Source organism: Anas platyrhynchos, chromosome 2 (assembly GCF_047663525.1).
Source record: "Anas platyrhynchos isolate ZD024472 breed Pekin duck chromosome 2, IASCAAS_PekinDuck_T2T, whole genome shotgun sequence".
Lineage (NCBI taxonomy): Eukaryota > Metazoa > Chordata > Aves > Anseriformes > Anatidae > Anas > Anas platyrhynchos.
In genome coordinates, this window is record NC_092588.1 from 101868606 (window position 1) to 101894114 (window position 25509).

Below are 25509 nucleotides of genomic sequence, written 5' to 3' on the forward strand. Positions count from 1 at the left end.
CCTCAGGGCAGGCGTGAGCAGGAACCCATTAACTCGCACACACAGCCCAGAACTCGCACACACATCTTTATTAGCATTTCTCAGCTTTATTAGCAGTTACATCTCGCCCCTCCGAGGGGGGTTTCGCAGCAGCGGGAGGAGGCAGCCGCCCCCCCGTTAATGGCGGCCCCGCCAGGCGGCGCTGCCCAACCGCCGCGGCTCGGCAGCCCCCGCCCGCCAAGGTGAGGCGTTGAGAGGGCGGTGCCGCGGCCGTGGCCGCCTCCCCTCGGCTCCCTTGGGCGGGCGGGACGCGGAGCAGGAGCCGAGCGGAGCCGGAGCCGAAGCAGCGGGGAGAAGCCATGAGCCCCGAGGAGAAGCCGGGGGGGCCGCCGCCGCCGCCGCCTCAGGCTGGGCGCTGCCGCGGTGCCCGCCCGCAGCAGCAGCAGCAGCAGCAGCCCCGCCGGGGCGGGCTGCTGTCGGAGATCCGCACGGCCATCCGCAGCGAGCCCTTCCACCTGCGGTACCGCCTCAGCCCCGGCCGAGAGCTGGGCAGGTGTGTGCGGGACGGGGGTGGGAGGCGAAAATGGGGAGGCACGGCAAAACCGAGCTGAGACCGCCGCGGGGTCGGTGCGGGGCAGAGACGTGCGGTACACCTGCAGCTCCGTCCTAAGGGGCTGTGAGTGTGCACGCTTGGTCTCCTAGTTCAATTTCAGATGGTTCTTTACTACATTTTTACTTCAAAAAGTGGATGCTTCACCCCTAGTGCGTCCACTAAAGAGAAGTTCTTGCTGCCTAGGCAACCTAAAGGTGGTGGGTGGAAAGCCTGGCTGACCCTCGCAGCTGTCTCCGTGTAGGGTGTTTTATCGATAATGCGTGCTGAGCAGAAATCGCTTTTTCTGTTCCTAAAGCATGGAAGTCTGTACTTCTGAGCAGGGTTATCTTTACGGAGGGCTTGGACCAGTTAGCAACCTGAGGTGACAGGTTTTGTCTCAGCCAAAAGGCAGCCCTTGTGCACGCAGCGCGTTTTGATCCTGCTGCGGTAGCTCCGTTTGCTAAGGAAATGGGTAAGGAAAAGCAGTCTGTGTGCTGCGTGTCTGCCCACCGTTTTCCCAGAACCAGGGAAGCAATGTGAGAGCTGAGCTTCAGACAGGGCACTGAGAATAAGAATAGCACAGTTGGCACAAATTGTGTTGAAAGCAGGTAGTAGGGGGAGAGGAGAAGGCAGATGTAGCACCGCTGCTGAGCCCAAGGCTGCTGCACAAACTCAGCAGGTCTGTGCTCCTTGGCCTCCAGCATGTGTGTGCTGGCAGCAGCCTTGGCACCTGCTGCCCTCATCCCCTGTTCATTGCCCTTCTAAAAAAGTGGGGAGGGAAGGGAGGTGTGGGGGCTGCTGGCCCCTGGTGGCATGGTGGAGGGGACTGTGGAGGTGTTGGTGTGGGAAGAGCCTGGTCATGATGTCGCAAGGGTGACTCTGGTGCAAAACTGCAGGAAATCAGGCTTCATTGCTTCTGTTTGCAGAAAAAAAAAAATTGCTTTCAGTATGTAAGGGTTATGTGCTTCAGAAGGCCGCTGCCTGGTGCAGTAGCTGAGCAGGCATTTGTAAGTAAGCCCAAATACCGCTGCTAGAATAAACAGGTTGATTTAGGAAGAATGCTGAAATTGTGGTTATAGTGGCAACTCTGGAAGGAAAATTAGTTTGAGATGTTTAAGCTGACATAGAAGTGGAATTTTTTAATGAAATGTTTTAATAAACTAATTTTGGGGCTGGTCTTGAGAGCCTAATTAATTTTGTTGTCCCTGAATCAGAATGTGCCCAGGTAAATCTTCATGTCAAGTTGTGTGATGTTTGAAATCAAACTTTTTTTGATTAAGGGTGCCACTTCTAGTCAGCTCAGACTCTTAAATGATTTCAGCTGGTGCTAGATTGATATAAGTTTATTTGAAGTATTGTATACTTTGCTGACAACAGGGAAAAAATTTGCCTGACTTTTCGCCTTATCTACACTCAAGCCGTAATTTTACTGTAGAATTAGGAGCAATATTTGTGTGTGTGTGTGTGGTGACAGATTTGAAGGATATTTGCAAGTCTGTGCATGAGTGTCTGAATGTCTAAGCTCCATATTCCAGAAACACAGCGTCAAACAAAATTTTTCATCGCTGGTTTATATTACCTAGAGCTTCTTTAAAATGTCCAGTGTAATTGTATTCAGATACTTCTCTCCTTTTCATCAACAAAATATCTCCTAATTGCACACAAAATGCTACTAGACAATTAATACTTTAGCTCACTGTTGGAGTATTGTGCTCTTTTTTTCCTCTTTTAATTTAAAACAAGCTATGCACGTACTGGTAGCTATAATTTGCGTTCAGAAAATACTCCTGGTTCTAGAGCTGGGTAGGAAAAAGGCATAAAGCCTTGCTTTCCACAAGAGTCTTCTTAAATGATAGCTCTAAAACCAGCAATATTCTGCCAGCAAAATGGATGCAGTGCATCCCTGTAAACGTACATCAAGTGCAATTCAGCTGATTTTCCTCATTCTTAGATTTTTGTTAAAACAGACAAGCTCATTCTCCACTCAGAGCTAAGAATAATAACTATTCTAATCATCTGGGGAGACTGAACAGAATAATCAAGAAACACTTTTTTTTTTTTTAACTGTGGTTTCATGTGCAGATAACCTATGTACTGATTTTTTTTTTTTTTCTAAAAAATTTTTTTCTGAACTTGCACATTTCTGAGGTAGCCTTCAGGAACAGTTCTGTGCATCAGTAAGAACGTGCACGCATGCTATCGCGCTTCTCAGCGGCCGCTTGCAGTTGCACAGCTAGGGGGAAACACTTGTGGAATGCCGGGACAGGGAAAAGGAGGTGAAAGCAAAGGTGTGCAGGTAGTTGGTTCCGCCATTTGGGAAGAAATTGGCGTGAGCTGGTTGCTCGTGAGCATCGGAAATGGCATCTCCCCACCCCTTGCTCTTTGGTTTCCAAAAATTTAGAAAGAAAATCACAGTTCTGGGGGAAAAAGTTTGCTATGAAATTTGTAAGAAATTGCATATAGTTTTATGGATCTCGGAATTTTTTTCTGAGCTATCTGTGAAATAAACAGGTTAACAGGAATTGCTGTTACTCCTTTTATTAGTAACAGTGACAGTGTTTAATAGGTCGTCTTAAAAATAAGCATTGCAGTCAGGTTAGTTCTCTGTTCTCCTGAACCTGTGACAAAGTGAATTGGTATGACATAAATGTGCCTGTTTATCTGATTTGACATTTGATTTGTGATTTGAGGCTTTTCGTCTAAGCCCTGTTGTATGCCAGGCGAAATGATGCTAATTCTGCTGGCAATCAGGGAAGGTGACATTGAGCTGCTTTGTACTCGGATGTGATACCTTAAATCACAATTTCTCATGGAGGCTCTTGTGAAAGCTGAGAGCTACTTCTAGTTTCCTACTCATGTCTCCCTTAACAGTATTTTTGGTTGTGTTTCGATAACTGATAGCCAGTTTTTAACTTTGGAGATGAACATTAAGCATTTCCTCTCAAAACTGTGCTGCTTTCAACGCTATGTTCTCCTTGTTAGCTCTCAATGCAGCTAAATTGCTGTGGTCTAATACTGTCCACTGGACAGTGCCTTTGAATCTTTGCTCAGAAACAGACTCAGCTGTGAATCTAGCAGGCTGCATAGCATTAGCGCTCTTGGTTATAAATATCAGGTTTGTCAAGTTTGCTCTCTTCTGGGATGGGATTCAGAAAAGGTGAGTTCTGCAGGCGGCAGCTGCAGTGGCTCTAATTACAGGTATAGCCACCGAGGGGCCGGGCATGATTCTTAGTCCCGAACAACTGAGAATTAGCACTTGTCGGCTGGCCCCCTGCGTAACCCATCCTTTTAATCCCGTCACCTCGCAGGCTTCTGTCCAGCCCAGCCCAGCAGCACACGCGTGGCACATGCAGCGGTGCCTCGTGCGCTGGGAACGCTGTCCCATTTCCACAGGGATCGGCGACATCGGGCTCGTTAGGATTGAGGCACTTGCTTCCAGATTCCGTATGTTGGTCTCAACAACACCGAGCTGCTTGAAGGCTCTATCAGAGAGGTTTAAAATTTATGAAGCTCCTGTTTCTGATGCTTGAATTAAAAGCTTTTGGCTCAGTGGCAAGGAGGCATAGCTGCTGCTCTTCCCCCTGTACAGTGTTTGGGTTTCATGCCAAAACGCAGCCTCAGCAGGGCTTTTAGCACCTTTGGTGAGCACATAACTCTGCTGCACACGAGTCATACAGATGCACGTCTTTGGACTAACTTAAAAGCCTTTTCCCTGGCTACATGGGGAAGGTTGCTCTCAATTGTGGTTAGGATTGCAATACTGGAGGGATGTTTATGCTTGTAGCCACGACACTAATCACAAGCTTCCTAGAACTCCACTTGAAAGAAGCACTGGCCTCCCAATATTTTGGGGATCAGGAGCGTATAATCTTTGGAACACTTCTCTGCTTCCTGATAAGCTGCCCATGCTGTCCGCATTTGTTATTTCTGCCAGCGTGCTTTTTGATACGTCTCTAGCAGGCACGTAGCTGTTTGTTAGCCTCTTTTCCAGAGGCTTTGGGTGCCTGTTCCTCCCACCACACACTGTCTATATTATTTAAACCATTTTAGAGCAATCCTTTGACCACACCTTCCCTACGACTACAGAACCCCGTAATATTTTCACGCATTTGCAAAGCTTACGTAGAGCATTTTCTTACTGTTTGTCAGCCTTCACATCTGCTGTGCTCTGATCTATCCTAATATTACGGTGCTGCAGATAATGTGTGCTTATGCAAAATAGTATTCCCAGAGGAATAACTGTGGCTGCCTCGGTAGTCGCAAGTTAGATTATTTTAGTGAGATTGCCTAGCAAATATCCACTTTGCGGGTGCTTGTTTGACTTAATTTAGACTGGGCAATTTTGAAACAAATTTCTATTATAAGCGGGCTGACCACAACTCCTTTCAGCAGTCACTTTTCGTGGAAAGCAGGCTGCCAGTAGGTTAGGAGCTGTGAGAGTGAGAAGTCTGACACGAGCGGAGTTAGTTAACTCCGTACGCTTCAGCTGGGACGCAGGAGAGGCAAAACCCGTGTAATTGTATTCCAGGCCAGATGAGGACTCCAATTTTGGTTTCAGCTACCCTACAATAAGGTAATAAGGAAGCAGAATAAGACCCTGCAAGCTATTCCTGCAGCTTTATAAGCATGCTTACATACAAATAAAGATAGTTTTCTTGTAAATTCTTCCCATACAGGCAAGATCACTATACTGAGTGTGGGGATTTGTCATGGCATTAGACGATGCATTAATTAACAGACCTTTTCACTCTAAACCAGGACGGTGCAAACGGGACTGAGTGGAGCAGGTGGCTTTGGGCTCTGCTGCAAGGAAGTTCAGGGCAGGAACCTCAGTCGAAAATGCTGTGGGGGAAGGCTTCTGATGTAAGCACTGCCGTGTGGTTTTAGCTGGGCTGCTGGCGTGGTGCAGCTCATCTGCTGGGCGTTTTGTCAGAAACAATGCCTGCTGATGTGGGTTAAGCAGTTCTGCGCAGTGTGTTGTGTTCACATGTTGCTGTTGGAGTGCCTTATGTTGGCCAAGCCTCTGTGCTTCTCAAAACTCTTCCTGTTCCTTAAACAAGGAGACCGAGGATAAAGGATTGAGAACTGTTAAGCAATCAGAACTACAGCTGTTGTCATTGGAGACATGACATGGTGGAAATGCAAAGTGACGTTTTTTTAAATGTCCCTAGTAAATAGGGAAGGATCTTGAGCAGTCACTGAATAAAGCTGTTGGCTGCTGCTCTTTGGATGTAGTGGGGAAAACAATAACTGGGCAATTAGTTTGCTCGAGTATAGTCACAGAAAACACAAAGTGCTTGCTCATGCACCTTTTTACTAAAAGATTGAGGAGATGGGCTCAATCCTTGTGGGGCCCTTCAAGCTCAAGGTATTCTGTGGTATCTTCACCTTGTTAACTAGCACAGCTCACTTTTTCTATCTGTTTGAAAGTCGGGTTTCTTAACTGAGGGTTTCAGTATTTTGTTTACTTTCAAATCCTTATTTTTAGAATCTCGCACTGTACTGTGTTTGGGTTTTTTGATGAAAATAGTGGTGATAACACCGGTATTTTTAGCTGTTGCTGAGAAGTGCTTACAAAGAGCCAAGGACTTTTCTGCTTCTCGTGCTGCCCTGCCAGCGGGCAGGCTGGGGGTGCACAGGAGCTGGGAGGGGACAGACCCAGGACAGCTGACCCAAACTGGCCAAAGGGGTGTCCCACACTACACAGCATCGTGCTCTGTAATAAACTGGGGTAAAGGAGGAGGAAGGGAGGGACACTAGGAGTGATGGTGCTCGTCTTCCCAATAAACTGCTCGTTACATGTGATGAGCCCAGCCTTCTGGGAGGTGGCTGAACGCCTGGCTGCCCATGGGAAGGAGCAAATGAATTCCTGGTTTTGTTTTGCTTGTGCGTGGCTTTTGTTTTACCTACTAAACTTCTTTGTCTCAGCCCAGGAGTTCTCACACTTTTACCTTTCCAATTCTTCCCCCATCCCCATCCCACTTGGGACGTGGCACTTTGCTGCCTGGTAGGGTTAAGCAGCAACAGGATTGTACTAAAGTTTTCACCGAAGGACTTATTTCTAACTTAAAATTCTCCTTTAATTTTAGAGGGAAGTTTGCAGTGGTGAAGAAATGTATCCAGAAAGACACCGAAAAAGAGTTTGCGGCGAAATTCATGAGAAAAAGAAGAAAGGGTCAAGACTGTCGGATGGAAATAATCCATGAAATTGCAGTCCTTGAGCTGGCGCAATGCAACCCGTGGGTCATTAACTTGCATGAAGTTTATGAAACTGCAACAGAGATGATTTTAGTCCTGGAATAGTAAGTACTAATGATAATTCCTGAATAACCTTCTGCAGTATTTGCTTAAAGCTAATAATGTAAAAATCTTGTGTGTCTATGAATAATATGCAAAACAATTTTATTGTTTGCCTGCTATCTGCTTGAATTAAAAAATAATTATGGAGAAAATCAGTACTACAGGAAGTTATGTGCAGTCTTTTAACTATAGCACATTTATAATACATTTCTCCAATTATGCAGGGTATTTCAAAGGTGAAACATAATTTCTATAGTTTAAAAAAAAAAGCAAAATATGAACTGTTCAGAGTCTCTACTTGTGAAAGAAGCAATGAGTATCTGAAAGTACTGAAGTTTGTTGCTGGCAGTGACAAAGATGAAGTGAAATCTGTTTCTTTTGTTTTTGAACTTTGAAGTTAATTTGGGATGGGGAATCGTTTGACGACAACTGACAAATACCAGGATTTGTACTCATTTTTCTCAGCTTGATACATCTCTTCATGAACCTCATGCATTAATTCAGAGCCAGCATTTGGAGCAGTTTACTTATAGGTATCCTATCACAGTTAACACTAGGGAATTTAGTGTTGAAACTTTCCTTCTTTTGGCTGCTCTCTCTGGTTAAACTATTAAGTTTTCCAAACACCAGATCTTTCAGGAAGCATGTAAGTTTAGGACCACAAGCTCTCCCCTACTCAGTGCTTGCAGACTAGTTTGTTCAGTCATGCTGTCTGGCTAGCTGCATCTTCTTAATGTGATACAGACAAAAACTTGTCTTCCATGCACTGGCAAAAGACAAGAGCACTTATCAAGAGGTTAAAGACCTGTTGAGCAGACAGTCAAGACATATCTCAAACATAGTGCTCCAGTGTCGTCTTGGAGAAAATCAGACTTGCAAGAGAGTACGAGGATTCAGACCTAGAATAGTTTCATATTTCACATTCACCCACATTAGTGGCATTTAACGTGTGACTCTACACTTGCCTTTTGTTTCCCCTGCTTTGAGTTTGTCCAGAAGAGATTTTTGTCTTTTTTTACAGCTGTGAAAGTTTATCTGCTACCCAGAGACTTTGTTTTTTGTCATCTAGGTTCTGAGAGGTAGCCAAATGCTTGTTGGTGTTGAACTCAGTTAAGATCCTGTGAAAGCTCTATGGCTCTAAAATAACTAGCAGAGGAACAGTGAGGCTTGATGGTTCAGAAGTGACTTGACTGGTGACTGCTGAAGTCAATCTAGTTTGTACAGCTGTTTCCTTCCTTGATGACAGAAATGAATGGTGAAAAATCTTGTGCCCAAATCTGATGGTGTTCAGAAGTCAAAAGAAACTTTATCTTTGCACTTCAGCGACATGGAATGAGACTGTCTGCTAAGGCAAGCTTCCTTCTAGAATACATTTTTTCCAGCTTCATTGTGCAGTTATGGTATTAGGGATTTATTATGAGTTGTTCAAGTATTTGTTATAATGCAAAAGTGTGACAGAGCCTCTGCAGTTACTGGAGATGAAAAAATACATGTTCTAGACACTAGTAACACAGATCTAATGAGAAAGCAGTGTAAATTTCTGGATTGTGTAGGTATATAGAATTCACAGCTTGGGATGAGCAATGTTTTTTGCACTAATCCTAACGCAGATTGCTACTTTTCCTTTAGAACTCAGTTCTGTTAAAATTACAAAACATTTTTAATCCAAAGTATTAACTAGTAACCAGGTTGTTCCATAATTAGCAACATTATTGTTTTTATATGCATCAGTCACACCTCGTTACAGATAAATAGCTGTGTGTTGGAGCTGTAAATTACAAAAACGCTCTTTCACTGACTTCAGCAAATATGTCTGGATGCTTCTTTAATGTCAGCATGTTCCAGAGGCATGTTGCAACAAAACAGGTATGAATGTTAGTAAATTTCTGACATTCTGTATGCAGAGGATTAAAGAGCATATCTGGACTGTAAGCTTCTCTAGGGCATTTCAGTTTCTATTAAGCTTGATGGTCTGCGTGGCAGATCTTTATCATGGAAAGCAGAAAAATAAATACTTAATCGTTGCCCACTAACTTTATCTGCTAAGGTTTTGAAGTTCTTCTCTTGATGTAGGATCTGTCGTAAGGGGGGTGGGGTGCTACTGCCCTGACTTCATGAGAAGAAATATTAAAATCATATGAGGGTTGTCTTTAAAGCACTATCAGTTTTGACAGAAAGCAAACTTAAAATTGGCTGCTAAGTGTTCATACAAGCTCTGAGCAATGGCAAGCAGTGAGGCATTAGTGTTGGCTTTAACGGCAACAGGTTGGTAAGGCTGTATCTGCATCCACACTAACAACACTGACTTGCTGAGGCTTTTTGCCAACAAGCAGCAGAGGGTTTAAGAGCTCGTCTTAAGGGACAGTATGGAAAGTCTAGAATTACTCTGGAATTAACAGTCTTGTTTCTGTATTTCAGTGAAAACTGAACGAATAAAAATGTTTACTGAAAAACACTTAGTGTCTGGGGAAAACCTGACACATTCAGATTTCAAAATTGCTTTCTTCCTTTTAGTGTAGCTACTGGGCTCAACATTTATACACGACCTGCCTGACTGTTCCCGATTTCTTTTGAAAGAAAGAGCAACAGTGCATCTGGTGCTTCAGAACTGGCGTCTTGAAGTGATCATCACTTTGTTTATACGTTTGTGGAAGGAGTAGAGGATATCGCAAGCAGTGGGTCAGATTTTGGAGAAACATCTTTGTGTAACTTCAAAATCTAGGCCATTATGTGTAGTAAGGAGCCCATGAATTGAATAGTTACCTCCCAGGGTCTTGGGTGTGTATATATAGACTTCTGTTACGCAAGGTTTAAGAAAGAAAAAAAGTTGTCTTTGCTGTCTTGAGGAGATGGTTGGGGTTTATTTGATACGCTGCATGAAGTACTTTTTCCACCTCTAGCTATTTGGACCTGGAGAACGTTCCTTCCTGTGCTGTTGGGATAATTGCACTGCTCCGGTGTCTGCACACCGTCTGTTAGAGTGCTTAACACAGGTATGAGAGGTGGCAATCAGATCGAGGTGGGAGCCCCTGTAAAGTTTTAAGGGAAAGCTCCTCCAACTGAGTTGGTTACCTCATGCCCTGCATCTCAGCCCTTAGGGTCCCCAGTCAGAAAGGTTGTGGCAGGGGGACACGAGGTTGCAGTTGGCTGGCAACCAGGAGCTTAAAAGCAAAGCCTCTGCAACTTAATGCCTACGAATGCTTCCTGCCCGTGTGTTCTCTCATCAGATGGAGACTTAGTTCCCTCTGTCTCTGGGCTCATTGGCGTGCAGTGGTAGCCTTACACTTGAAAAATTCGCAGTGAATTGGCTTGCATGCTTGCTGCCTAGTGGTGTATGCCTCGCTGAGGAAAGGAGGCTGTGAATGTCGCTAGCAGAGAGCACGAATATGTAGTCTTGTGACAGCCACCTTGGTGGGATGTCCCTGCAATATAAGCTGTGTGTACAGAAACAAATGAGTTTCCAGTTCTGTTCCAAGGGTAACACTTTCAAGAGAGGCTTTTGACAGAGCATAAGTGAATTTTTGATCCTTGCAGGCTGCTTATGGTCTCACTCGGATTTGACATCAAGAGTATTCAAAAGACTTGTTATCTGAATCTGTGTTCCGAGGATTTGTGCTGCTGAGGCTTATGGAAGACTGTCCCAGTTCCTGACCCATTATAGTTAGGGGGATTTGAATTTTTTGGATGCCCTGAAATGGCTTTGTTCAGCCTTTTCTCCAATGATATGCTCTAACTCTTAATGTATCGTAAGTGCACTTGAAAAAAAGTAGGATGTTGAATTTTGTGCAGTGCATTAAGATGTCCAGAGGAAGATAAGCAGTCTCCACCAAATTTAAAGTCAACGTGATTGTAACCATGATTAATGCTCCAGACTTTCAACTGATTTTGAGCTTGTTTATACTGATAAGCAGTAACAAAGTGTCAGCATGCTTTCACTGATGAACAGCACTTGGATTTCACTTGAATCTATGGAGAAGCCAGTAGTACAGCAGTACGGTCATAAATATGGTAATTCCTAAGGAATACGGGTTGCTGCAACTTCTAGGTTGGAAAGAATTCATGCATCTCACACCTCTGTGTATTAGAAAAATAATGCATTCTAGACAACACTGAATTTCTGAAAGCTATGCCCCTAAATATGGCCTTTTCCATTTGTTTCACATTAAGGTGACTTGTTCTAAAGATGTTGTTGTCCTAAAGGCAATGCCTTGCTTTTATCTCCTGTGAAATTTTTCTGTAGAGGTGGGTGGGGTTACCCAACAAAGCAAGTTATTTCACAGCAATTTTTAGAAAAGTGTCAACTTAATTGAAGATTGGCTCTTGAAGGAAAAATGGATAAATTCTAAACACAAGAGAACTCTTGGTCTGCATGGATACTGAAATCATAGCACTGACATGCCCAGAATACTTTCCTAACAGGTATTTTAATCCCTTCTGTGTGTTTTTTGTTTTGTTTTGTTTTTCCCTGAAGTGTAGTTGGGGAATATAAAACATCAGAGTTGAAAATATTTTTAAGTAGCTTGGCAAAATTTGGCATGGATGTGCAGGAAGGATCTTCTTGGAGTTCGGTTTGACGTTGTACTTCCAACCACTTGTGACTGAGCTGGCTCACAGTCAGCTGACTGCTTTGCTTCAGGGAGTCAGCTCGGCGCACTCCACAGCAGCAATACGCAAAACAGTCTTGCAGTAACAAATTTCTCTGTGCTCTTCTGAAGGGTCACTAATTATTTATTTGAATGTGGCAATTCTGGGATGGAGTGAATTGCCTGGAAGGAGTTGCTCTGTCTACATCCTAAACAGAGCAGTTGATTTAAAGAAGAAGAAGAAAAAAAAAAAAAACATTGCATTTGAAAACACTTTTCTATGTGCAAGTCCTTTGTAAAGCTAAGTATATTTGTCTACGGTGGGTGTGTATGTCTAAGGGCTGTATTTGTTTGTCTCACTTTTAAATTTGGTGATGAACTGAAGCATCTTCAGAAGTACCACAGGTTACTTAAACACCTTCTAGAAATAAATAAAAACCTGAATCCAGGGTTTTCTTCTGTCCTGCTAGTGCTGTCTTTTGATTTCAATGAAGGGACGTTCTGTGCTTCAACTCTGATTGCCTTGACTTCTAAGCAGTGTAATTCAGGATTCTTTAAGTGTCATATTAAAGCTTACATCTTAGCATGTTGGCTATGTCAGTGTTCCTATTTGTTCAGAGCACAACTTGGTTTTATCATGACCACCAAGCAGACATACAGAAAATAGGGCCTTATAAGGCCCCCTCCCTTTGCTGATTTTCGGCCGTGTTTATTTTAAAAAAAACAATTCCTGATTGACAACAGCTGTTTGGAGGGATAATTCCAACTTCACTTGTAAATTTAAGCAACAGAAGTACTGCCTTGCTTTTTTTCCAATGGTAAAGAGTTGCTGCTGTAATAAAAAATTATATATAGTAATTTTAGTTGTAGATTTTATCACTGTATACATTATAATTTATGCTACAAGAAATTAAATCAGTCTTCCAAGTAGCATAGTATGATGTTCTTAAAACAGAATGTGTAATTTATTAATTACAGTAGACAATATTCTGTGCCCATCTTCTCAGTTCTGCCCAAGTTCTAAGCGATAGTACTTTTAAAAAGGAATTTTATTTAGAATGTTAGAATAAATTACCTGAATCCCATCCAAAGCTAAAATATTACTGCCTTTCTTCTTGAACTAAATAAAAGTGTACTGAAGAAATAAGTGATGAAGGGTGTCCAGAATATGCGCTTGTAGGGGAATCAGAGCATTAACACTCACTTGACTGAAAACTCAAAATAATCCAGATTTCGCATTTTGTAGGACTGCCTTGCTTGCCATTAGGTCTGTGTTGAATGTTCCTCTCTGTCTTCTGGATGGCCTCGGTAGTAAAATTTAGAGAAGAGCAAGCGAAGGCAAATGAGATGGTTGTGCATCAGCCAAGATTCACACTTGTGCAGAGCTAGGCTGGGCACGTCACCGTGTGGGGTGACTGGAGAAGGCTGTGCTCAGGGGATTCACCAGCTTTCGCTAAGGGGTGGTTGTAGAATCCCATGTGAAACAAAGTGTGTGCGAGTTAACTTCATTTGTATGTTGCTAAGCAGTAATCCAGCAATCCATACACCAGTTGGCCCCGTTCTGATGTTCATAAACCCATTCTGGTTGGAGGATGGAGCATCTGCTGTGCTTGTTGTACTGCTGATGCTGCAGGGTGACGTTGTAAGGCATCTGTGGAGTCATTGCCTTACAGAGATGGTCCTGCATGTGGCTTTGGACTACTTTAAAATCATGGTATTATTCATCTGTAGTTGTTTTCATATTTTTCCTTTGACTTGTTTTTTATTTGAATGCATAAACAAAAGATAAGGAATCAAGCTCTGAGAGCTAAAATTTTCAGAAGTATTTTTAGATGAAAGCCGCTCAGAAACTTAAAGCATCCCTGCACCCCAGAGACTTCACAAACTATAAACTTTACATTTAGTCTTTTTTGAGTGTGTGCAAAGTCTTTGGAGGAGGATTGAGGGTGGGGCTATTTTACTTTGTGTTTACAAAGGCTTACTTTGGCCAAATTTCCATGTAGCTTAGTAGAAATGGCAAAAGGCACATCTTTTATGTTAAATGCTGCCCTTAAACAAATGTAGCATTCATCTCAAAGCACAGTCACTAATGTTTCCAAAATAGGCCCAAGAGTTTCTGTAGTATTTGTGTTGTCTAACCTAAATGAATGAGATCTCTGCTTCTCTTCAAAGCTGCCGTACCGCACACAAGTCTTCCTAGGTTGCTAGAGCTTGCCAAACGTTTAATAACTGAAAATACCCCTACTGGATAATGCCACCTGCTGATCTTTATTATGCTGAATAAAATAGTGCAAGTAGAGCGAAATAGGAACTATAGCTTAGTCTTTGAAATAGTAACATTCGTGCTGTTCCATAGCGCCGCTGGAGGTGAAATCTTTGACCAGTGTGTTGCTGAAAGGGAAGAAGCCTTCAAAGAAAAAGATGTCAAGCGACTTATGAAGCAGATCCTGGAAGGAGTTTCATTCCTGCACAGAAACAATGTAGTTCATCTTGACCTAAAGGTAAGAGTGTTGCTGTATTTTTCCTTTTTTTTTTTTTTTTTTTTTAAGTGCTGGCTTCCTTGCTGGGCATGTATCATACTAATGCTAACATAATTAACACACATTCCTAGATATTCCTCAAATGATAAACTTTTGGGTCTTAGTATTAGGCACTAGGTTTGCAAGTCTTTTAGGGAGCTTTTATGATTATATCAAATACAAAATTTGAGTGAAATGTGGATTTGCATTGTACCTTAATTTGGGAATGTGTGCTTTGGATAAGACCTGACTCATTCTGACAGTGCAATAAAAATGTCTGAGTATTATTTAGCCCTTTAAGAATAGGGCTGTGTTTTGTGTTGACTTGAGTTTTAATGAAGCAGAAGTGTGGCAGAGACACTGGTAATATAATATGTAACATTTCAGAATAAAGTGTTCATAGAGGACTAATAAACAGCATGCTAATTTGTTAAATATGTTTATAGCATTTCAGTAGTTTTCTGAAAAAAATACTGTATAACTTAATTTACAGGTTTGTCATTTACTACCAAACACTTGGCAAACATGACAATTTGGCAATTTTATCTCATTTTGAGGTTGAATTAGTTTTCTAAGCAAGATAGTATTAAAAGCAACTTGCATTAAAATTTTGTAATTCTTCTTACAGGCCTAATTCTCCTGTAATTCCTAAGCATGCAGTAAGGCACTACATGTTTCTTCTGTTGCTGAGTTCCTTGTTTATACTTCGCTGCCTTTTGGCAGTAGTACAAAGCTCTCAGTAGATTCCAGTATCAAGCTATACATACTTATATACAACAGCAAATCATGAACCATGCCTTAGCTAAAGTAAAGAATGAGCAATATTTGCACACAAACATCTCATCTGCCTATTTTTCTAACCATTTATTTAAATTACCTCTGGAATCCTTTAAAACTTTCTGTAGCCCATTGATTTAGTCACACATCAAATAACTGTACTAATACTTAATGAAAAATTCCTATCTAGTAATAAGTGATCAAAAGGACTAAAGCTCCAGTATGCTTATACAAGATACTCAGTGTCTCTATTTTGCCTGTATATATGCTATGCTAGCCAAAAATATTTCCATTGAATTTCCTTGAAGCAAACTTTATGTAAAATTAAAACACGTCTTTTGTATATATTGATTTCTGGAGTTAAAGCTGTGGTGTTCCTTCAGCCCCGACCAGCTGGGTATCTGATCTGAAATGCATTGTTCTTTATTTTACTGCAGTACTTAATAGTGAAAGTACACTGCAGTGCTGACTATGGCAGGAAAAATATGGGGTATTTTGGTGTGGGGTATTTTTGGTGTTGCCACACAATTATCTTTCCAAAAGTGTGTTTCTTGTGAAAGATTGTTGAAACCTGGTGTGTTTTTAATAGCAAAATACAATAACATAATCCACTTTTGACTTGGAGAAAGAGCAAATACAATGCTACTGTTGAGTGATGTTTAATTTACTCTCAGTATTGTGTTGATCCTGTTTAATTTGCAGGGTGTAGATTGTAGTTGGGAGTCTTTCATCTCCTCTTAATAGCACATAAAAGCTGTGGAATAAGAGAAGCTTCCTCTTTTCATCGGCTGTTTGACTTGAACTTGGATTGGAGTTTGGTAAAGTTTAAAGGAGTTTAGGAATAGAAGAGAACTTAAAATAATAATAATAATAAAAAAGTTGGGGTAGTTGAGGAAGGACTAGCTGCTGCCTGTCTGCAATGGAGATGGGTAGAGCTCTGCGCTGCCCTGGACCCTGGGAGAATGACTGCCCCAAGCAGCACTCTCCTCTGGTCTGTAATACTAGGGCTATTCAACACGCACCTTGTCCCCTTTCTGTTGTTCTCAAGATGTAGCGTACAGTGAGGACAACTAGCAAAATCATTATTTGAAATTAGTTTGGGTGTCACTTTACACCAGTATTCAGAAAGTGAACTAATGCAATTATTAAAGAAGGAAGGGGACTGTTACAGAAACATTACAGATTAGCTTTCTCATCTGAGTCTTCCAGATGGATTAAGATTGAAGATTTATTATACGTAAGTATAGCATTAATAGAAGTGTAGTATTTCTTATTTAAAGGAACACCCACAAGACTAAGAAGGGTTAGAAATACTAACTTCATAAGTCAAAAGAACACTTGAATTTGGAGTTCAAATTTCTGTAACAATAAGGGCACAGCTATTTGGTTTTTGGCAGGTATAGAGTATCCAGGATCTATGGAACCTCTCCTGATTATAGCCTTACTTCTCAATTTATGGGACTTGTATTGATTACCTTATGAAATAAGTGCAGTGCCACTCTAATAACTCTATTCTTTAGCCACTGTTGCTGTGTTTTTGTTGTTTTTTTTTGTTTGCTTGTTTGTTTTTAACACGTTGACCAAAAAAAACCAGCTGATCCCCAAGCAAATTCTGTTCTACTTAAAGATATTTGAGTCCTTAAACTTTTTCTTAGTGCAAACATATGCGATTGCTTTAGTATTTTTACACAACCTAGCCAGGGCATTCCAGCTAGACTGTTTTTCCTGTTTCTACCCTATTATTCCTTGGATAATTCCTGTTTTGTTGTCTAGGGATCAGATTTTTATTTATTTTTTTTACAGTATTGTAAAATCAGATGCCTAGCTTCATTAATATTAAAGGTGAGACATTGATTAGTTTAAAAAGATGAGCATTATTATGCATTCTTAGTCATACTCTTCTGGAAACCAATTAAAGTCACAAGAAATATTAGGGCCAAAGGCTCACAGAGACCTCTGGAATACTGAGAAATGTGCAATGTATGGATTTTGCCATTATAGCATCAGTTTACAAGATTTCAAAACCTGCTTGCAAGGTGTAGGGTTATAGGGTGTCTCCTTTACTAAGTACACTTTTTCTGAAAGTTGCACAGATAATTGGTAAGTTGCTAGATGAGAACAGCTCTTTGTACATATTGTCTTATTTTGGCCCTTGTACTGAAGTTCAGAGCATCAGGAAAGCTAATTCAGTGCTAAGGTGACATTGGGCTAGACTCACATGGCTATGTCATGTGCTCTCTGTCCATGTGCCAATCTCATTGTGTACATCCATTCAGAGGTCCGTATAGTCAGACTTTTCATATGTTTTTGTTCAGTATGCATCATACAATGATCTAAACTGGAACCTTTCAGTCTCTGCAGCAGAGAAGATTTTTAAATGTTGGCGTATTACATTTTTTTCAGACATTTCATTAACGCTAGTTGGCAAGAGTGAAAGGCCCATTTCAAAATGGCTGGCAGGAGAGCCTCTGGCTTGGGCATCTCTGGTCTTTGCAGACAAATCAACACATAGCAAATGTAGATATATTAATTACAGCCGTGCAGAACCAGAAGGAAATCAGCTCTACAGATACAGGAAAATCATCTTCCTTTTATTAAAGCTTTAGAGTGACTGTGTCAGGCTGACAGTAAGGGTAAATCCAAAGCTACAGCTTCTTCAAGGTTTCATGCTGGTGTTTGGACTGTCACTTTATTTTAACCCCATAGTAATTCCTTAGAATAAGAAAATGACTGCTATTCCTAGGGTTATGACTCAATTTGTACTAGAGACAGTTCTCTCTCAGTAAGCATGTAAAAAACAGTTGATTAAAAGCTTCTGTCAACTATGTTATCTACTAAAATATTATAAAAGGCTTATTAATTGTTAAAAAAGGCTTAAGGCTTTCAAGAAATGTTGCCATTAAACTTTTCCTCATTTAAATACAGAGAACAAATGCTTTTCTTGTGCTTTCTCTTTGTCTCTTCAGAAAGTAACTAAATTTCCCACTGGGAAGAACATCTGAGAAGTTAATTAGGGAGGCATGGTCAGCTTTTGGGGATGTTTGCTTTTCTAATACAAATACAAAATAACAAATGTGAACTATAAAGCATATGGTAACGTGCAGCTCCGAAAGCTGGTGGCTTTGTATGGCCACCAGATCCCAATTTGTAAGCAAAAAATAAGCTGCTTTAAATACTTACATTCACAAACAGCAAATAGATAGATAACATCATGGAGTTCGTTTTAAATACTGTGGCTAAACTTTGTGGGAATTAAAGAACTGGACTACGTTCAGGTCTTGCAGCAGGAAGATCTGGCTCGAGATCTCAAAATGTTCTTGTACAGTTTTATTTCTCTTTTCAAGAGGAGGGGTATCAGGGTGAAAACATGCCTTTGTGATCAACATGGGAATAAAGAGAGAGCGACTGAGGGAATAGAAGTACAAATGGTGGTGGTAATCCAGCTTGGACGACCCCGCAGTGGTGGTTCTTTTGCTCTCCTCCCTTTTCAGCCACCCCTAATACATGGCGATGCAAGTTCTCGGGCTGGGAGACATGGACTTTCTTGGCAAGGATATGCTTCAGTTGCAAAAATCTAACACCTGTCATCTCAGGTTCATTTTCAGTTTTTTTTTTTTGTTTTTTTTTTTTAAAACTGAGCTACCATTCAAGATAGAAGGTAGGGAACTTCTGAATGATCACAACGTTTGTTCTGAAGGACGACAGCCAAGATCTAGTGACGTCAGAGCAAACAAGTTTATCCAAAGGTGATGCTCTTAAAACCTGTTTTTCAGGCTGCCCTATTTTTTTTAACTGTTCTTCAGTTAGTATTCTGTAATCCAATTGTTTGTACTTTGAACAAGATTGAGGTCAATTGCAACAGACTTTCTTTAAACAGGTGTAGTCAAAATAGTTTCGTGTGTTCAGGTTTTTTAAATGATTGGTTGGTTTTGGACACCCTCCTATGAGAAGTATTTTACACCATCTGTTGGAAGGAAGCAAGGAGAGAAGTTGGAGCTGGGTGGGGAGAGAAAGGTGGTCTGTCTGAAGGGGCTAACAGACCAAATGTGGAGATCTTTATGTCCTATTGTTAAATGGTAGCTACTGGCATGTCTCTTGTGTGAGCTCTAAGCTAAGAAAGGTAGGTGCTTGGTTTGCGGTTATAAACAGGAAATCCTGCTACTGCTTTGAGCCTATGTGTCTCTGCAAGCTCACCCTCAGTTAAAAATAATAATAACTTTAAAAAAAATCCTGTTTGCTGTACATGTAATGGAATGTATTGGTGTTGCTCATGATCTGAAATAATTATGCAATGTTATGGTGTTATAGGTATTAGATTTGGGTGATTTTGAAGGTCTTCTTGCTTTGTTTTTCAGCCGCAAAACATTCTCCTAACCAGTAAGTCTCCTCTGGGAGACATAAAGATAGTAGATTTTGGCCTTTCCAGAATAATGAAGAGCAGTGAAGAGCTAAGGGAAATTATGGGAACTCCAGAATACGTAGGTAAGTTGTTACCACAACATTGAGGTAGCCTTGAGGAGGGAACTTCAGCAATGGGGAATTAAGGAAAATTTTCTCAAAATTTGGTGAATGCCGGACTGGCTGTGTAGTTATGGTGTCAAAAGATTGTGTTATTGCTTGGATGTGGTACTGCTGTAAAAGCTTAATTGCCAGTTTAATGACTGCCAGTTGTGTGCTTGTGTTCATGAGTACTCGCTTAGAGGATTCTGAGCAGTGATAACAAGCATTACTTGGAGTAGAGGTTGAAAGGGATACGCTCGTGCTGAGTACAGTATTTTAGCTTGGTGAGGTTTGTATCACTTCCATTTAAAAATAAATAAATTATTCCAGGCCTTGAAAATCTGCTTGAAATTATCTTTGATAAGTTGTGTAGTATTTTCTTTATGGGTCCAAGTTTTCATGATGGAATATGGAATGCTGGATATTGAAATTATTTTTCAATAAAGTTTCTATAGTTTCCTCTATTAGTAAAAAGACTGGCCTTGCTTCTGAATATAGCAATAAAAAGCAAAGTTTTTCTTAACTTAAAACTAACGAACAATGTAATCGTTGTAATAACTTGAGTAGAAACATCCATTTCCAAAGACTATCATGATTCAAGTGGCTTATATTAAATTTAACCACATGCCTATTTTTGCATTGTATAGCTACAATATCATGTCTGCATATGAAAAAAAAAATATGCTTTTTCCCCCAAATAGCTCCTGAAATACTGAGTTATGACCCAATCAGTACAGCAACCGATATGTGGTAAGTTGAGCAAATTAACGATCATTATAACTTTATTCAAAAGTTTATATACATAACTACAACAACAAAAATAAACTTCTTGTTTTTTACTGTCAATTTAGGAGCATTGGAGTACTGGCATATGTTATGCTAACAGGGATATCGCCTTTCTTAGGGGATGATAAACAGGAAACATTCTTAAATATATCTCAAATGAATGTAAGTTACTCTGGAGAAGACTTTGACCTCATATCAGAGTCTGCTGTGGATTTCATCAAAACTTTGCTGGTTAAGAAACCCGAGTAAGTAAAACAGACAATTGTATATAATAATACGTTGGACCAGATCTGTTTTAAATATAGATGCATGCTGGCATTTACGTCTTTAAAGTATAAGGGAATTTTGATTATTCATATTTCTTTATGTACTTTTATTTTCTTGTAAATGAAAAGAGAAGTTGGAAATTTCAGCTCTCAAAACACAAAGTGCTTCCTGTGCAATTCCCATGGCTTTTCCTGTGGTGTATCAACCACTGAAATTGTCCGCTTTTTCTTGTGTGTCTTCTCTTTCTTGTGGAAATACTTCAACGTTAGGATGGGATCACTTTCATACTTTAAACGAAAATCTGTGACAGTTGTTCAGAAATACAGTAAACTGTGATATTTAAGGATCTATGAATTCCTTTATTTTACATATTAACAGTGCATCATGTGCATCATCTTGGACTGCTGTTGGGCTTCTTAGGTAAAAAGTAACCACTGACACACTTAAATTAGTAGTTCTGTCGGGTTAGTACAGTCATATCCTTGGAGAAAAATTGCATGAATCTCTTACATGAGGCATTAGGTTTCAAGTTCCCTTGGACATTCCTTTTAACGCTTTCCTTCCTCTGCAGGGACCGGGCAACTGCTGAGGAATGTCTTCAACATCCATGGCTAGAACAAAGTGATGAACCTATTTCCAGGGCCTGGAATGAGAGCGCAGGAGGGGAGAGCAGCGACGTCACCCAGCAAGATGCAGATTCTGCCTCTGAAAAATCTGTTGATGCTGAGAAAACCGAGGAGGATGAATCAATAGTGACGGAAGAACTAATTGTAGTGGCTTCGTATACACTGGGACAATGTAGGCAGTCAGAAAAAGAAAAAGCAACTGAGCAGAAAGCCATTTCCAAACGATTTAAATTTGAGGAACCATTGCTGCAAGAAATACCAGGAGAATTCATTTACTGAACTGTGTGGCGCTTCATAGCTATAACTGGAAGGAAGTGCTTTCTGCTAAACAAAAATATCTTAGCCAAGGGAATCTCTGATATGCAGTAAATGTTCTAGATAAACGAAATGTTGATAGGTGGCATCTAAGGAAAATGTGCCAAGTTTTTAATTTCATGGAACAGATTAAACAAGATTTCAAGTGGCTGACATGAATTTAATGAAGATAAAAGCTTATTTTTGTTTGCATTTTTTATTTCCTTTTTTTTTGTCTCTGAGTAGCAGACAATTTTGTTAATTGTTCTAATGTTCTGGCGAAGTTGACATAGCAGGTGTTTCAGTGACAGATGTCAAGAGGAGTATATTTTAGGAGACGTTTTGTCATTCAAAGTAAATTCATAATGCTGGGTTTTCCTCAAACACCTTTTAGCACTCCTGACTTCAGTGGAGCTATCTGCTGATCTTAAAGTGTACGAGAGAATCTGACTGGTTTGACATACAGATTTCAAAGCTACGCTCTGTGTATATTTCTTTGTTTTCATCAAGTCCAAAGACTCAGACTTATTTGGTGTATAGCCAGACAGTGAGCTGGGTTCCCCTAGCAAGAGATGCATATGTCCCACAGGTAAAGAAATTTTATCAGTGAACAATTCCAGATAGAGTGGTGATGATTTTATTTATTTGGGAGAGCACAGTAAAATCCTGCTCTGGAGAGTGATAAATGAACTAGCAAGTCAGTCTCGAGAACCAGCAGAGACTGTTCCCTTTCCCTCCTGTATTGAGCTGGATGCACTAACAGCACAGCTCAGTGTGTCTGCATAGTGTTGATGTGTGGGCAAAAAAAGTGACACAGGGTCTGCTGGAGCTCTGCTGGAGTTACTGAACTTCTCTCCACTGACTTCAACGTGTTAGATCAGACAGTTATCAGACTTAGGATAAATCAGCCCTTGATTTCCCCCCCCCCACCCCCGGAACTCAGCTTGGGTTTTGCTGGGAGCATGAGGTCATTGCTGCCTTCTTTCTGTTCCTTTAACAGCTGCTTTAAGGAAGAAAGAAGCATCCTTAGGCTAAATTGCAAACCTTGCTCAGTGTAACTATGAGAGGAAGCAGAATCTTCTTCCTGAACTGAAACAATGAAGCACAACTCATACCTCATGCTTCCCAATCGCTCTCCCTTAGACGCTTGGAAAAACTGCATGTGTATGATGGGGCAGAGTGGGATTAGGGAGCTGCGTGGATGGGGCAGAGTTCTCAGTGGACACGGTCCCTCGGAGGGTAAAGCTGGGACCAACCAGGCATCAGAGTTGACAGGGTTTTGCAATGCACAAGTCTGAGGGTCTTGGACTGAGTCCTAGTTTTCTAAGAAGTCTTTAATATCGTTGCTGTTCCAAAGTTTAATTTTTATGTAATTGAAGTTTAGTACTATTATATTGCGTACTGTTAACTATTCAACTATTTATTTGGTTTCCTATGCTGTTCCTTTATAATAAACCATGACAAAAGTTTTCTTGCTATAAAATAATGAACAGAAACTCTGAAGCTAGTTTTCCCTTTTGTTCCTTCTGTGTTGCCACAGACCTTTTCATTTCAAATGTACTGGGAATGTTCTCTTCCTAGCGAACAGGATTTTCTGCGCTAGTGTTACAGCTCCTTCACACAAAAGGTAAACAGTATTAATAACAAAAACAGTGCTGTGGGGATCTGATTAGTGTTGCTGTAAGGGTGGGAGGAAAAGCACTAGTAAAGAAGAAATCTGAACAAAAAAACTGAGTGTGGCAACGTGAATTTTTCCCTAACACCAGTGGTCTGGTTGCCTTTGCTCGTAGCCACATCAGAAAAGCAGTGCCTAAGTTAATCTATCGGGCTTCTTCCCTTATGGAGTTACACGCTGAATGTTCATGTAGGTAGGGCAACACCTTGCTCCTCAAAGACCTTTAAGAAAGCATTCAATAGTCCTTCAAGAATTGAGCTCGGATGTAATTTATATTGCAAAGCAGAGATGCCTTACTTACATACTTTGGAAAAATTAGACATTTCCTGTTTGTTTGTTTTTGGTTTTTTTTGACCTCCTGTAGATAGCTTCTCACTGCTATGCACATTTTCTTTGATATCTGTGGCTGGTGACTTGTAGAAGCCAAACAAGGCTCTGAGCTAACAGAGCACTTGTGTTACCTAGGCGTTTCTGGAGGCAAATGGTAGCTGCGGCGCTGCGTGCCTGCAGCCCCTGCCCTACCTCCACTGCTGATCTTTCAGATGCTTTAAGCAAGACAGCACTCTTCGTTTAATCCACTGCTTAGTAAGTGGTCTGGCGGGTGATACCTCTTGCTATTCATCAGCCAGCGCAACTCTGACCCTTGCTTGCCTTTCTCTCCTGCAGCCACCGTTAGTGGCAATGGAGCAGGGCGTGGAGGCGAGCTGTGGGCCTACCCCAGGGCCAGCTGCTGCTGAGCTGGCTGCTCCGAGATTTCCAGGGGGCTGTTTTTGTTCAGCTTTTTGTGCCTTAACATGCAGCTGTGCGGTGTTATTGGCATCGTTAGGAATGTGCGTAAAGCTGTGGAAGTTCAACAGTGTTAAGTTATAAACATGGCGCCTGAGGTGGGCCCTGTAATAGGAAAGTTTCTGTGAGGTGTAACTGCAGACTGTCCACCACTCCCACATGTTTTAAGCAATTTCTGTGCCATTAAGTGTGGGTAAAGCTGTCGGTGAGGCACTTTTTCCCTACACTTGAGGAAGGGGCTGTTGAGGCCAAGCTGCCAGCGTTCGGGCTGGGAACAAGCCCCAAGCTCGTGAAGGGCCGATTCTCTGCAGCTCCTAGAGTGTGGCTGGCTGCACAGACACAGTTTGGGGAAAAAAAGCTGCTTATGCTGTAAGAACCGGTGGGGAAGGGGGTGGTGGCGGGGCAGGTATCGGCTTCTCAGCCCTCGTTGCTTGTGGGGCCCGCTCCGCAGGCCTTCAGCTGGCTGGGCCCAGCACCCGCTGGCTGCCCTTGGAGCACAGCCGCCACCTGCTCCAACGCGGGAAGGTGGAAGGCAGCTCGGGTGTGCTTGGACAGTGCTGGACACCGCAGCTTCTGGGGGCTTGGTGCAGGAGGCACCAACCACAGCCACGTGTGCCAGGGTGGGGCTGCGAGGCGCAGGCCTCTGCCAGCATTGCAGCTAAAATAAACGCCAAGCAGCTGATGGAAGCAAAGCTTTGCCTTCAGTCTCCTTGCTATGTTCACCTCTAGGCGAGAGGCTATAGATGTCACTAAACTAAAACTCTGTAACAAATAGTATTTTTTTTTTTTGGTCCAAAGCAACATTTGTGTTGTCATTTGTTTCATTTTTTGCATTTTTTGGTTGAGGATCCCAGTGTTCAATCCAGCTGCCAAGCTGCCACACGCATCTCGGTGGCTGTTCAGTGTTTACATTTCTAACTAACACCCATCCCCTGCTGGGGGGACGGGGAAGAGGGGCCTTGCACCACTCAATGACATGGCTCGGGGTCTCTCATAAGATAGCCCAGGAGCAGTTCGTGAAAGACAGTTCCAGTGTTTAAGGAAGGAGTGTCAGGTTGTTGTACTTCTGCCAAGGTACAGAAGCTTTACAGTGAGACTTTGCCTTTTTTTTCTTTTTAACTGGCTTTTGTTCCTCATGCATTGTGAAAACACTTCAAAACATAATAAATTTATTTAAAAAAAAATAAATCTTGAAGTCAACATCTACTAATTTCAAATGGGATTAAGTTATGCCAATTTCTCTGCCTCACAGCAGCTGCATGGTCGCCGGGCTCGATGTCAGGGCGCAGTGCGGCATGACAAGGGGCTGCAGCTCCAGCCCCTCTGCTTGGTGCCTCCGTGCCTTCGCGCTTGGCTTTGCCTGAGAGCTAGAAATGCGCTGCTGGGACTGGGTCAGTGTTCACTGTTTGGAGTCTCCTGTCCCAGTACCCTGGCTGTTCTTTAAGACCTGCTGTACGTTTGTTTTTCTCAATGCCCACATAGCACGGTTACTGACATCTTAGTTTTCTGTATATTAAGTACTTGTTCAATTTATATTTGGTGCACAAAGGTCACCAGTAATCTTTTCCAGTATAAAGGAATATGTTTGCATTGTAGACGTCTCCATGATGCATCATTTACAGATGTTGAATTAAACTGTCCTTGGGATTAATAAATATAGTCACATTATCCACCGAAATCCTCTCGTATTTTTTTCTTCATGTATGCTAAACATAGAAATATATTGCCATTAAATTTAGGACTGTTCTTTCAGGGGCCTGACCGGTAGGAAATGACCTGGCTGAAGATGCAGGGTTAGAGAGGTGGAAGTTAAATGGCAGCGAAT

General features: G+C 41.6%; 1 protein-coding gene across 2 annotated transcripts; it reads left to right on the plus strand.

Annotated features, from left to right (window-relative positions):
* The first annotated feature begins 255 nt into the window (after positions 1–255).
* Positions 256–25352, plus strand: STK17A (serine/threonine kinase 17a). Of its 2 annotated transcripts, none has more exons than XM_013095211.5 (7): positions 256–532; positions 6661–6873; positions 13811–13955; positions 19106–19232; positions 19952–20000; positions 20102–20281; positions 20875–25352. In XM_013095211.5, the coding sequence occupies exons 1-7, from the start codon at positions 339–341 to the stop codon at positions 21206–21208; spliced, it is 1242 nt and encodes a 413-aa protein (XP_012950665.4). In that variant the 5' UTR covers positions 256–338; the 3' UTR covers positions 21209–25352. The 2 variants fall into 2 exon arrangements, with proteins under 2 accessions (XP_012950665.4, XP_027307120.1); XM_027451319.3 differs by lacking the exon at positions 256–532 and adding an exon at positions 5860–5939.
* Positions 25353–25509: the final 157 nt, after the last annotated feature.

Coding starts and splice junctions, on each gene's coding strand:
- STK17A (XM_013095211.5), top strand. CDS start 339: ATGAGCCCCGAGGAGAAGCCGGGGGGGCCGCCGCCGCCGCCGCCTCAG. Junction 6,874..13,810: donor ATGATTTTAGTCCTGGAATA/GTAAGTACTAAT, acceptor GCTGTTCCATAG/CGCCGCTGGAGGTGAAATCT. Junction 13,956..19,105: donor TAGTTCATCTTGACCTAAAG/GTAAGAGTGTTG, acceptor TTTGTTTTTCAG/CCGCAAAACATTCTCCTAAC.